This window comes from Aedes aegypti, chromosome 1 (genome assembly GCF_002204515.2).
Source record: "Aedes aegypti strain LVP_AGWG chromosome 1, AaegL5.0 Primary Assembly, whole genome shotgun sequence".
In the NCBI taxonomy this organism is placed as follows: domain Eukaryota; kingdom Metazoa; phylum Arthropoda; class Insecta; order Diptera; family Culicidae; genus Aedes; species Aedes aegypti.
This window is the reverse complement of record NC_035107.1, coordinates 285754063-285768567: the sequence shown is the minus strand read 5'-3', so window position 1 is coordinate 285768567 and position 14505 is coordinate 285754063. Positions and strand designations below refer to the sequence as shown.

The following is a 14505-nucleotide window of genomic DNA, read 5'->3' as shown; positions in this document are numbered from 1 at the left end:
GGACGTTGAAATGCTTCCAGTCTAGTCCGAGGAAGTGGGCCCATCTTTGGAGGCCTTGGAGTCGTGGTGTACACCTTGCACCACTGACATCTGGCGCTAACCTTTTTCACCAAATTTCTCAGCCCCGGAACGTAGATCCTTTGCCTAAGTTCGTTGACTACTAACTCTCGATTCTGGTGGTTGAACTTGCGATGATAGTAATCTATAAAGAGAATGGTTACTGGATGGTTCGCAGCTAGTATTACTGGATACTTAGCTTCAATCGGCACATTGGGGGCGGCGCCGATACGACCATCCATGCGAATAACACCATCTTCATCAACCATTGGCGACAACTTGTATAACGGGCTCGATACCGACACCGCCCCCGAAGGCTTTTGATTATAATGATGACTCTGCAGCATGGCAATCTCCTCTGGATACGTTGCGGACTGAACCATTTTCCACAATGCCTTTTCGGATTTCAACAGGAACTCTTGATCAATCGTCAGCTTACTAGACTCTACATGGTTCTTTGAACGGCTCCCAAATTTAAACACGTATGCTAGTGATCGTAGCAATCTTTCCCACTTTGAAAAGCGGAGTACGTCAATAATTTCTTCCAAGGAACTTTCACGTCGATGTGTGTGCACTGAGCGTAGTTCGGTTGTTAGTTCCGTTATTTCTGCTCCTTTCCACGATTGTTTTGGCCAAAACTCTTCCGATCGGCGCAGGAACATGGGACCTTGAAACCATCTGCTTTGTGGGTCGAAGCAGGGCCCATGTCCCCATTTAGTGGCTTCGTCGGCTACATTCTCCGATGATGGGACATAATTCCACTCGCTCAGTTCGGTGGATTCTAATATTTCACCGATCCGACAAGCAACGAATGGACGATATTTGCGAGTATCTGAGTGGATCCAATGGAGTACAGTGGTACTATCCGTCCACAGAAATCGTCGCGGTATTGAAATTCGATGACCTTGAATAATTGACCGTGTCAAACGGGCACCCATTACTGCGGCTTGTAATTCTAGCCTTGGGATGGACAGAGTCTTCAAGGGGGCCACCTTTGATTTACCCCCAACCAAGGTGCATTTCGGCATTCCATCTTCAATATATCGCAGATATACAACGCAAGCAAATGCAGTGTCACTTGCGTCCATGAAAGCATGTAGTTGCAAAGATTGACATTGTGCTATGACCGTAGTTCCAAAGTATGCTCTAGGAATTTTTACCTCGGAAAGTTTCGGAAGAAAGGCTATCCATCTTTTCCAGTCCTTGTAACTGCTATCGTCAATCTGATCATCCCAACCACAGTTGGAACGCCAAAGTGTTTGAATGATTATTTTTCCGTGGACCACAAAGGCTGCCAGGAAACCAAGTGGGTCATATAAACTCATCACCACGCGAAGGACTTGTCTTTTGGTGGGACGAATGCTACCGTCTAATAGAGATGCTGGCAACATTGGCGCAGAGAAAGTAATCTGGTCTACGTATGGTAACCAACGCAATCCCAAAATAGATTCGGTATGCTCGTGATTATCTGGTTTCCATTCCTTTACAGATGTCTTATCAGACTCTCCCAAACGGGCTCTGACTTCCGGAGAATTCGAGACAAAGTTCCGTATTTCAAACCCTCCTTGTTGATGTACGAATTTCACATCGGTTGTCAGTTGAACGATTTCTTCAATGGTGTCACGGCTATCTAAAAAATCGTCAACATAGTGCCCATTTATAATTGCTTCCGCTGCTTCCGGATATTGGGCTTGATGTTCCTTGGCATTAAGATTTTTGATGTAGTGCGCCGAACATGGAGAACAAGCGGAACCGAAGGTGGCGGAACACATAACGAATATTGTTGGCTCCTCGCAACATTTCTCTCTATAAAGAAAAAGCTGGGACAGTTGATCTTCAGGGCGAATCTTGAATCGATGATACATCTCTTTGATGTCTCCGGCAATTGCGTATCTGCGACTGCGAAAGCGGTATATGACTTCCGCTAATGGTGTTAGCAGATCAGGGCCCTTAAGAACCATCGTGTTGAAAGATGTGCCACGGACTTCAGCGGCAGCGTCCCAAATAAGCCGGAGTTTTTCTGGCTTCTTCGGGTTCAATACGAGCCCCAGCGGAAGGAACCATATTTTGTCTTGATTGGACTCTGCTAATTCATTAGGTTTTACACGTCTTGCATAACCCTTATCTAAATAACTGGCTATTTGTTCTGCAACCCGAGCTGCCAGTATCGGATCTTTGTTGATCTTTCGCTCGAGGCTTTTCCAACGGCTTAGAGCCATAGGGTAGCTGTTAGGAAAACATATTTCATCGTGTTTCCACAAAATGCCCGTTTCAAAACCTCCTGCAATACGGCGCGTTGTAGACGACAACAATGATCGGGCTCTCTTGTCTTCGTCGGATTCCAATATAACGGTCGATGGCGCGATTCCCAAACTATCCGCAAGAAAATACTGCTTTACTAGATCGTGGAGATCGTGTTCTTTGTCCACACGCTTTATGTGGAACGCACGACGAGCCAAGTCGATTTGGATGGACGATTGACCACCATAAATACACCAGCCCAGTCTCGTTTTGGTCGCTATAGGGAGTCCGCGTGGCCCTTCGCGAATTTTGAGGGGAGCAGCCAAAAACAGATTTTCGAGCCCTATAAGCAACAATGGTCGAGCGTTTTCATAGTCTTCAATGGGTAATCCGTGGAGATGCGGATAGACATCGACGAGTTCATGCAGTTTAATGGACTGAATCGGTAGCTCCAACTTGTTGACAGTCCTGGCGTTGACTAGATCATATTGTTTCGCTTTGCCTCTACCGGAAATACGCAAATTTATTACACGGGACTCACTTTCGACTCGCGTTATATCTCCGGTCCATCGTAAATGCAGCGGATCGGAAATTCCTCTCAGTCCAAGTTGATCTGCTAAAGACTTTTCTATCATTGTGACTTCCGAACCTTCGTCCAACAATGCGTAGGTGTGTATTGGGTCCGAGACTCCGTAGACCGTCACAGGAATAATTCTATAAATCGCTTTATGACTTACGCTGTGGTGATTTTGAGAGCCGGTTGTAGTGAACCTTGAGGTGTTTGTTGGATAGTGCAATAGGGGATGGTGACGGACTCTGCAACCGGATATGGAACATTCTTTAGGACGGCGACACGGCCACGGGGAATGACTTTTCAGGCAGGATCTGCACAAATCGTGTAGTCTAACAGCTTTCCATCTCTCATCTGCAGAAAATTTATCGAATTTGACACACTGTTCCACATGATGACCTGCCTTGTCACAGATTACGCAAACCTTTACGTTTGGACGTTGAACTTCTTTAGCTTCGTCCCATTCCTCGGAGTCATGATGGTAGTAGCCCTTGACGGTTTGTCCACTGCTACGCGATCTTGCTTCTTCCACTTTGTCCGTTGAACATACTCCGGGACAATACACTGTTACCTCACTTGCCTTTCTCATAATGTCGGTCATGAACTCCCCGAATACACCTAGATCCATTGCTCCTGCTGCATCTTTATAGTCGACCCACTTCAATTTGATGTCTGCGGGTAATTTTCCCACCAGCTCTTGTAGAAGGGACGGATTAGAAAGGTGATTCTCTTGTCCAGCTGCCACTAGATGATCACAATAATTTTGAACGGCCATGCAGTAGTTAATGAGTGAATCAAGTCTGCCTTCCTTCGGTGACGGAGTACTTCTGATCTTGCAGAGAAGGGTATTGATCAAGACATCGGGTCTGCCATACAACATTCTTAATGTCTCTATCACCCGTGGAACTGCATTTGGCAGTAACAACCTGCTCTTAACTGCCTCTAACGCAGGACCTCTCAAGCTACGCTGCAAACGGATTAAGTTCTCTGCATTGGAAAACCCGCATTCTCTAGTCCCCGTCTCAAAGCAGCTTATGAACACAGGCCAGTCTTCTGGCTTTCCAGTAAAACTGGGAAGGTCTTTCGTTAGCACTTGACGAGCAGCTAGTTGTGCGTTCGATAGGATGGGGATCTGAGGTTGCGTGTTCGAACCTCCGTGCATCGTTGCTTCTTGATGTGATCGAAATCGATTGTCGCTAATTGACGGCATCTGCGCGCTGTTTGCTGCCTCTTGTGAACGATTGGGTATGCTAAATCTTGTAAAACGAGCAGCTGCCCCACCAGACGACTGCAGGTTCAAAGGTGCTTCGGTACTCACGACCGGTTGTAGGCTCGATAATCGTTCTTGACGTTGAATGGGTTGAACTAGTTCTTCCACTAATGGGGTTGAGTTGTGTAGCGGCTGTAGATTTCGTATGTCGTCTTTCCTCGGATGCTGCTTTGGGACAGTTCCAGTCTTCCGCTCGGATTGTTTCATCGAATCGGGATCCGGGACGTGGTCATCCGGTACAAAGTTGAGGTTACATACATCTACCCATTGCCGAGCTCGAGCAGCTCCGTTTACACTGATGGATTTCTTCTCGCTGACGGATCCTTCCAACTGGGCGTTCAAAATTTCATATTTTCTTTGCAGGTACAGGTCCTCCAGCTTTTTGAGTGCTTCCGCGCGTTGCTTCTCATCCTCTAATTGTTGTTCTACTAGAGCTTGCTCCTTTTCACGCTGGGCCTTTTCTTGCTCTAAGCGTGTGCGTACCAGGGCTGCTTCTTGTTCCTTACGTTTGCTTTCTGCTGCAATACGGTCCATGTCCAAACGTTTTTGTTCCTCCAAACGCTGTAACTCCAATGCCGCTCTGGCGGCCCGAACTGACGACGTTGTACTCACATTATGAGACTGACGAGATAACTGATCGTCTCCTATTTTCGTTATTGAAATGTCGTATATTTCCCGTACACAACTGGGACAGCTCCAGTCACGATCGGCAACGGATTCTCCAACGCTCACGCATCGAAAGTGATACCATAGATTGCACCGGTCACAGGCAACCATAGTATCAGTGTCCGGCTCTTTGCACAGTGGACAACTGGCTTTTGGATCAGTTCCGGATTTGTCCTTGTTTTGAGGCATCCTCCAAGCTTGGCGATGAACCGTTCAAGGTTACAATCTTTACAGAATGTCGTGGAAACTTCTTCACGAGGAGGTTAGAAAAAACTCAACACGTCTTTTAGCGTAGTTACACTAGCTGTAAAGCTATAATTCAATTATTAGGTGCAAATTCTTTACATTAATCAAAGGGACTTACATTGTAGTGTTGGATAGGTTAACAATTCGTAGTTAAATTTAGTAAGAGTTCATAAATGATTTCGCAAAGCACAATTCTGGTTGATTAATCTAATTCTACCACGTCACTCTAGTCGAAGATGACAGTTTGTACTACTTCAAGCACAGGGTTGATCTGAGCCGTTATCGTCCCGAGAGGTGACCGGTCCGCCATCTGTCGCCTCAACAGAAATCCTGAACGATAATTTTGGAACCAATCCTAATAAATCCCTGGAAGCAGCCTTAAGGGAATTACTGATCCAAAACTTGAAGGTGTTCAATACTGGAATCTTGGAGAAAGGGAAATTATTGACAGGAATTAGGAAAGGATAGGATTAGGATTTTATGTTAACGGTCTTCCGGGTTGTTGCGGGAACAAAGAGGGGTGCTTTCGACCGAATTCTATTGAGCAGCTCGCAAACTCCGTGATGTGGCTGCGGATCAGCTGTAAGCTGGAATAGTTCATTTTATTAGTTAATTCAGTTCACTATAGGAGAATTCAACTTACAAATTTCGGTGTTGAGGTTCAAATATCTTATAAAATCGCCCATTGCCTCGATGATCGTACAGTATACATATCTGCGATGTAATTTTAGATTAGTTTTAAGAAAACTAGATTTAACGAAACTGTGATAACTTACTGTGATACAATAGTTGATAAAGTTTAGATGTAATGATCGTGTTACATATTTAACTATTCGCAAAGATTTTAGATAATTAGGGAAAATTCAATAATTTAACTAAGCTTCTTATACAGTGAAACCTCCATGAGTCGATGTTGAAGGGACCATCGACTCATGGAAATATCGAGTCATGGAACAGTAATCCTTTAGAAAGCTGTTTCTAGGGACCATCATAGTAACCATGATATTTCGTTTCTAGTATGAGTCGATATCGAGTCATGGAACATCGATTCATGGAGGTATTACTGTAGCACATTCACGCTCTAGATTCTATGAGTTTCAACCGTCCAAGTGAGAGATCGTTTAGCTCCGTTGAAACAATCCATCTAATACAAAGACAATACGGCGAGGCAGTGTTGGCAACAACACGGGTGATATCCCTAAGGTAATTTCTGGAGTAATCTAGGTTGCATTCTTGAAGGTATCTTAAGCAAAATTCTCGCATAATTTGTGATCTCGCAACCGAGTGTGTAGCTCCTTGTTTTTAAGCAAATTAATGGACCAGGATGAAAACTAACACCACTGGGAGATAGAGGAGTATCTTCTCTTCATCGTAGCATTGGTGAATAACGTGTAAATCCATTCGTTTGATCAGTAACAACAAGCTACACACTCGGTTACCAATAGCTTTAAGGGCGAGATCACAAATTATGCGAGAATTCTTGGTAGAATTGCTAAGAAAGTATGTTGCAGAATCACTAAATGAACTCCTAAAGAAATTTAAAAGTAATATTTGATGGAAGCTTTGTCAAAATTTTCGTACCATATGTACAATTCGTGAATCGTGAGAATACCGTGAAAAAATAGATAAAGTAATACAAGCAGTAATACTTGATATAATATCACGAGAAATTAAAAAACTAAAAATATTGGTGATATGTATGGTGAGATCCTCTAAAGAATCAAACACTTATTCCGTAATTTCTTTATGATCTCTTGTCCAGGCAAATGGTCTTCAATGTTTCTTATTTTCAAAAAACTCAGTCACTATCAGCCCTGTTTAAGAGGAAAATAACCATAATCGTTTTACGAATTTTGAAAACCAGTTATTTTGCTCAAAACCGAAACAATGTTTATGAAAATCTATCATTGCATTGCACTTGCTATATATAATTCAATGATAGGACCCCCCTAACACGTGGAGTATTTAGCCAAACTTTCACAGTATCTGCTAGCAATCTCCAAAAAGTCTCAATTTTTGACGAAAGTCTCTTTTCGATGCAAAATGGACTTTAAAACCATGGATGATGGAATATGTTTCTTGATATTCATTAATATTTTCTCATAAAATTATTCAAAATGGTTCCTCAGAAATGTGCTCTTAAAAAACCTTTGGACTATTGTATGGCGAAATGTCTATAAAAATCTGTCGGTTAACTTATTGAGCAGGAACGAAGCTCGCCCCTCATCGTCCGCTTCATCGTTGAGTTCGTAGGCCACGAAGAATCTTTCCAGCCGTTACTGGTAAAGTGGCCAGGAATCGCCGACGTTGAACTCCGGAGGCATCATATTCATGACGGAATCTTGAAAATTTGATTTTTTCGTCGCCAAACTGTGACGTCTAACATAATATACAAATTAAGTTTTGCTTCTGGTTTATTCGATGTTCTCTTATAAACTTATTTTCTGATCGCTACATTTCAGCAGCACTAACTATGATCGGTAGCAACCGTAGTCAGGTAAAAATCACGGTATCCACGAATACTGCTTTCAGTGATGCCAATACACTACAACAGTGATAGCTCCAGTAACTTGGGTTTGCTTCAAAAATTCCCCCTGCACTGAGGCAAAAATCTCGCATGATTTTCATAAGATCACACTAATGAACGCGTTTTTTATTATTTTTTTGTTGGTTCATAAGACACTTGCGTATTTCATTCGACGAGATTAAGATTCATAAGACAAGTGTAATTTTTTCATAACAATCAATTGCCAATGTCATAAGAACGCTTATGAACCCCATTGCTCATCATTGTGAAGAACCACGTGAGGCAAATATTCTCGGTACAGCCATTTCACTATCAGAAATTCAATATGGCTTCCGAAATGGACGTGTTTGCTGATTTGTCGCTGGCTGACTCCGTTTCTAATGCATCAAAGGGTAAATATTTTCTATTTATCATCAATTCCGCTGTGACTAACACTTTCTCTTTCGATCAGATTAAGAAATTGGATCCAAAGAATAAGATTTTTGAATGAAAATTCAAAACAATTTGTATGACGCGTAAGAAATCACAAACCCCCCTCATCCATTGATCCGCCCCTAACGTAAACCTGCACCAATTCAGGCGTTCTTCGCAACATTTCTCAATAATGTTTCGCTGCTATAATATACTTCTTCGCGTTCAAAATAGGTTAGCCAACTAGAGAAAATCGAATTTTAATCCATTTTGTCGTATCGCAAATCGATTCTAATGCTTACAGTAAAGTGCTTTAATCGAATTGCGACATGACAAAATGGATGAAAATTTGATTTTCCCAAGTTGGTTAACCTATTTTTCAACGCGGATTAGTATTATTCATTCATTGAAATTTATAATCTAAAGCTCAAATTACACAAGACAGTCTTATGGAACCAAGAATGGATCAGAACGTAATTCATAAGACTATCTATGGATTTTGTTATCAAGTCAATGCTGGTTCATAAGACCATCTTACGAAATTCCTTCGAGGTGTATTATGGAAACAACATCTGCCGAAAGCCATACGATGGTCTTATGAATTTCAAAGATTTTTCTTGTGTCGTAATTCCATAAGCAAATCTTATGACAGTCTTACGTTTGCTTTCCTCAGTGTGGGTCAATCCCAGTGTTTAGGGATGGTACACAAATTATGACACGCTAAATTTCAACTTTTTTCACCCCTCCTCCCCTTTGTCACGTTTTTTTTTTGTATGAGTCCTCCGACATTTTTGTAAGGCTTGTCATGCTTGGCTGATTTGTCTTTTTGGCCTTATAGGGCTGTTATACGGCTAATAGCACTATATTAGCACGCAGGGCTATTTGGTTACTTGGGCTTAACTCTCATTGCCTGCGTTTCAGCACCATTCAAGTGTTCATTGAAGAGCTACTTACACCTTTCGATCACCTCATGTTCGTCCGTCACAATGCTCTCATACTTATCCCTGCCCTGTTTTGACTAGGACTGATTAAGGACATATCCCCATGAGTACCAAAATGGCCTCTAATATGGCACCTTACTTCCCCCTTCGCTTTCCGCTCCCTCCTCCCACACTTCTCTCAGTGTTTTGGAGAGCGATCATAAAAAATGATTATTTGAAGTTACTAACCTTATTGTAGAGCGGTGGTTTCTTAAGCATTCCATTATATGTTTTTCACAAATCACCAGTTTTTGAATGCAAATACATAGTTATTGCTGTGATTTGTGTTGTAAAATACCACGCACTTCCGAATCGCTTCTTCTTCACGCACCGAGATATTGTTTGCTGGCTTTTCGGTGCTCGTTCAAAACTCACTTTTAATCGTATTTCTACTCACCGTAGCAATTCAAAAATCTAATGCGATACTTGAAACACTTTGATTATTCAAGCACGATGCTCCTGGGAGCAATAAATCACTTATATTGATCAATTTGTGCTCGAAAACAGCACCGGAACGCAAATTCACTGAGCCAACATTGTTTATGATTCGGATGCGCCGCTCTCACTGATTGGAAGTGATGCCAGTTTTTATGTTTGCAATTAGAATGGTTTGGATATTCATACACTTGCTACAACCACGTATTTTACAATTTCATAATACTCAAAGGAAGTACAATGTCACAAGTGTTGCAAAACATTTTTATGCGTGAGAAAAACAATGTACGACGCAATTTAACAGCAAAAATGAATATAAGATATTATACAGTACAATTGACTGTAGAATTCAAATGCATACTGATGGCAACTTTCTCCGTCCGTGAGAAGCGAGAGAAGAGAGGAAAAACTGCCAAAAAATAGTAAACAACACACGCATGGTGTGAAAAATGCTTATAATTTTGGTCAAAAAACATGTTTTCACTACCAAATGAAATAAATTGTGATTTTGAGTTTTTATGAAGTTGTTGATGAATTCATATCGACAATAATACCTTTGTATGAAACGTGTGCAAGTAACACTACCTTCATAATTTTGTTGGTGGATCATGAAACATGATGATTTATTTTTGGCCGACGCACATAACATTGTGCTCCGCCTTGTTGGGTGGCTCGAGAGGGTGCTTCAGCGGGTGGCTCGAGTGGGTGGCAACATTATGTTTACGTGCTCAATGAACCTTCACCTTAAATAGTAGTACTTGTATGCAAACTACATTTATTTATTTATTTATTTATCGGAACTGAATACTGAACGTAGGTGCACATTTTTTCGCCGAATAGAATAATGGAAACGATTTTGTCCTGCAATCCGGCCGGAGGCCAGGCGTTGCTGTCTGTGAACTAGTTGCCACCCGAGAATCCTGGTATACAAATGTTTTACTCAGTAGTATTGCTTTCGTTTTATTTTGGCTGAACCATCGCACGATTTAATCGCTGAATGCTCACGCCCTAATGCTTTTGGATTTTCGTGTGTATTTTCTTTCATCCCTCAACCCCCACCTCTCTGCCCCACCACCCCCCCGAACAGAGGAAAGCAAAAACCAGGAACAGACCGGCCAGCCCGGCCACCAGGACAAAATCTTCTCCAACGATGAACTGTCGGCGCTGATCGATCCCATTCTCAGCTCGGACGATCACAACCGGGACGGGTTCATCGACTATCCGGAGTTTGTGCGGGCACAGCACAAGGCGGCCACTCAGGGAGCGCAGGGTGCACCCCAGCAGTAGTGAACTAGCGGCCGGTTGGCGTCACCCAGCCCCACCGCTCCCCCACTTCCCACCCCCGTCTCAAACTGCGAATCGGGGGTCTGAATCTCCGACCTTAACTGATACTATCGAGACCGAGCCATATGAGATTTGTTACAATTTGTGCTCTATTTCTATATAAGTTGTTGGTATTTTCTTGTGTTTTCGTACTCAGCTCTTACTACTTACGTCCAGTATTTCGGAAATGTTGAACATTCCTGTGCTTTTGCAATCGCACAAAAGTCTTTCTTTTCCTTTTTGGCGAAATCTGACGCAAGATGGTACTTTTCTATTTTCCAAGTAGTTGTAGCTATCTTTTCCCTTTGTTTCTCTTTTTCGCGAGAATTCGCCGACAAAACGAGTTACAATGAGAGCGTACCGTAGGCATGTTAGTAGGAATTATATTAAGAATTACGAAAAAAACTGTAGTACTGTGAGGCAGGAGTAAGCAAATCTACTTAACAAATCATTCGTATGAGAGCATTTGACTTTTGTGAGGACTGTATTTTTGTAACAAAATAAAACAAAAAAGGTGAGAACATATATGAATGCAATTGTGTGCGAATATGAACAATGACAAATACAAAGCAAGTGATACTGATTGCACAAAAAAGTTCGTTGTGAGATGGAAGGTTTCGTACTTTAGTCGATGACAATGCTTGGTTGGTGAGCTCGTTTTATACTATTTTTTCTATGGTTTTTCAAAGCGTTCATTCGAAATCATCGTCAATTGATAAGAATAGATAGATTTCAAAGAACACAATCAATGTTCTATATTTTGGCAGAACATTTTTTATAGCTACCGAAAAGCTAAACATTACATATAATTTGCAATTGGATTAGATGGACAAATTGATGTGAAGATTTGCGAAAAAGTTACACGTCTTCTCAGTGAGAATCGAACTCACGACTTCTGCGTTCATGAGTCCTCTCATGGCGTAGTGGTTAACGCGCCCCAACTAGAGATCGGGGAGTCGTGAGTTCGATTCTCACTGAGAAGACGTGTAACTTTTTCGCAAATCTTCACATCAATTTGTCCATCTAATCCAATTCCAAATTATATGTAATGTTTAGCTTTTCGGTAGTTGTTAAACTTCCACTCGGCTGGTTAGCCGTAAACCACATTTCATAATTAAAAACAAGTATTTTTTATAGGTTTTCGATACTTTCCTCGAATTTTGTACTCTGTAAGGATACGGTTAACACACTGAATTAGACTGGAGTTTACAAAATCAGTTGTCCCCACCGCAGTCTACGTTGGTTAAACAAGGTCGTCCTTCTATATCAAATTCAAGGATGATGTATGATGGAAATAGAAAAAGACACAAAATGCTTATATTACTAAGGTAGCAAGTAATCCTTCAGGAACTTTTCCAGGGATTCCATTAGAAATCTCTTACCTTTTTCATAAGAATCGCTTTCAGCATGTTTTCCAGAACTTCCTTCAATGATTTCTCCGGGAATTTTATCAAAAACAGTGTTAGTCTGTTTTTTTTTTTTTTTTCAAAAATGCCTTCCGAATATTTTTTCAAATATTGAACTATTTTTAGGGATAATGTCAACAGTTCCTTCAAACTTTTGGTAATCATCATTATTTTCATTTATTTTTGCAGGCTTAAAGATTCTCGCGAAAGTGCCTACAGAAATTGCTCTTGGAGGTTTCTCTAAATGAATCCTTCAGGAAGTTCTTAAATTTTTTGTCGAGATTCCATGGGCAAGTCCTCTAGACATACTCTCGAATTTTTTTCAGGCTTTCGTATAAGATTAATTTAAGAATTTTTTCCAGTTAATTTTTTGAAAATCTTCTCAATTCCTTAATAAATTTCACCGCAGTAACTTCAATGAATAGTAATTTTATCAGTTTTTTTGTAGTTCATTTTTTTTCATTTATTTTTCCTAAAATGCTTTCAGAATATACTTTTAATATTTTTTTTTCATATATTACAAATCTGTTACAAATATTTTGATGGGATTTCAGCAGAGGTTCTTCCAAGAATTTATTCTGGGATTTTTCTAGAATTTGTTTCAGAGATACGAAGAAATGTTGTTTCACGAATGTCTCGAAGCATTCCTCCGAAATCATTGCAGGATTTTTTTTTTTCAAAATTTCAATAGATGTTTCCTAAAGAAAATACTCTTCTGAGAATACTTTTAGCTGCTGCTCTAGAATTTTTGAAGTTATCTCTGGCACCTGAAGAAATATCTGTTGAAGTCGTACAGAACTGAATTGAAAAATTCAAGAACGATTCTACAAAGAAAAGACTTTCAGAAAACATGATTTATAAAAAAAACTATACCCTAAAGGAATTTCCAACAAATTCACAATCCAATGAAAATTCAAATCCATTCCAAATCCAATACAAATCCCTTTCAATCCAAATCCTATAAAAATCTAATCAAAACCCAATCCATATCCAATTAAAATCCAAACTCAATTCAATCCCAATCCAGCGATTCCGTTAGGAGCTCCTTTAGAGATAACACCTGGAGTTCATCCAGGTTTTCTTCTAGAAGATATTCTAGGGATTACATAAGCAGTTCCTCCAATGATTTCACCAGGAAGTGATTTGCTTGGTGGGAAATTTTTCCTTCTTTGAAAAAATATTTTCGACCTTTTGTCCCTCCTTTTTCGTTCTTCGACCTTTTGTCCTTTCGACCTCATAGATTCTCTTAGATTAATCCAGGGATTCCATAAGAAGTTCCTTTAGGGGTTCCACCTAGAACTCTTCTAAGGATTCCATCAGGGGTATCTCCAGTGATACCATCAGGAGTTCCTTTAGAGATTCTACCTGGAATTCCACCAGAGGATTCTGTCAGAGATTGCTCTGGGCATTCCATCAGGTGTTCCTTCAGAGATTCCACCTGGAATTACTCCAGGGATTCCATAAGAAGTTCCTTCAGGGGAACCATTTGGAACTCTTTTAGGGATTCAATCAGAAGTTACTTCAGGGATTCCACCAGAAATTCCTCCTGAAATTCCATCAGGAGTTTCTCTAACAATTCCATCAGAAGTTTCTCCAGCGATTCCATTAGGAGTTCCTTCAGAGATTACACCTGGAATTCCTCCAGAGGATTCTATCAGCAGTTCCTTTTAGAGTTTTCACCTGGAATGCCAGAGGATTCTATCAGATGTTGCTTTGGGGATTCCATCAGGTGTTACTTCAGCGATTCCATCTGGAGTTACTCCAGAGATTCTGTCAGGAGTTCCTTTAGGGATACCATAATGAGATATTCTAGGGATTATATAAGGAGCTCGTCCAATGATTCTGTTAAATGTTTCCATCAGGAGTACCTTCAGGGCTTCCATCAGAATTCTTCAGATGATTTCATCAGGAGTTCATCCAGGGATTCCATCAAGAGTTGCTTTCCTGAAAGATTCCACCTGGAATTCATTCAGAGATTATATCAAGAGATTTCGTCAGGAATTCCTCAAGAAACTCCAATAGGATTTTTTCTAGATATATCATAAGGCGCTCCTCTAGGATATAATCCCTAGGAGTTCTATCAGGAATCTTATCAGAAATTGATTTCCTACAGTGATTTCATCAGAACTTCCTCATGGAAATGCATCAGCATTTCTTTTTGAGATTTCATAAGGAGTTGCTCCACAGATTCAATCAGGTATTCCTTCAGGAATTCCTCCAGAAATACCAACGAGAGTTATAGGGATTTCATCAGGAGTTTCTCTAGAGATTACATAAGAAGTTCCTTCAGAGATTCCACATGGAACCCCTCCAAAGATCACATCCGAAGTTCTTCTAGAGATTACATCAGGACTTCTTCTGGGGATCACATC

General features: G+C 40.9%; 1 protein-coding gene across 12 annotated transcripts in view; it reads left to right on the top strand.

Annotated features, from left to right (window-relative positions):
- The window catches only part of LOC23687673 (multiple coagulation factor deficiency protein 2), a 35265-nt gene that overhangs the window by 16190 nt on the left and 4570 nt on the right, over positions 1-14505 (top strand). For 3 of the 12 annotated variants that reach the window (XM_021838062.1, XM_021838059.1, XM_021838057.1), the window contains exon 6: positions 10492-11280. The exons of the other annotated variants lie outside the window; for them this stretch is intronic. In XM_021838062.1, the coding sequence (XP_021693754.1) occupies positions 10492-10691 (200 nt within the window). In that variant the 3' untranslated portion in view covers positions 10692-11280. Of the gene's footprint in view, positions 1-10491; positions 11281-14505 lie in introns of those variants that run through there. 12 annotated transcript variants of the gene reach the window in all.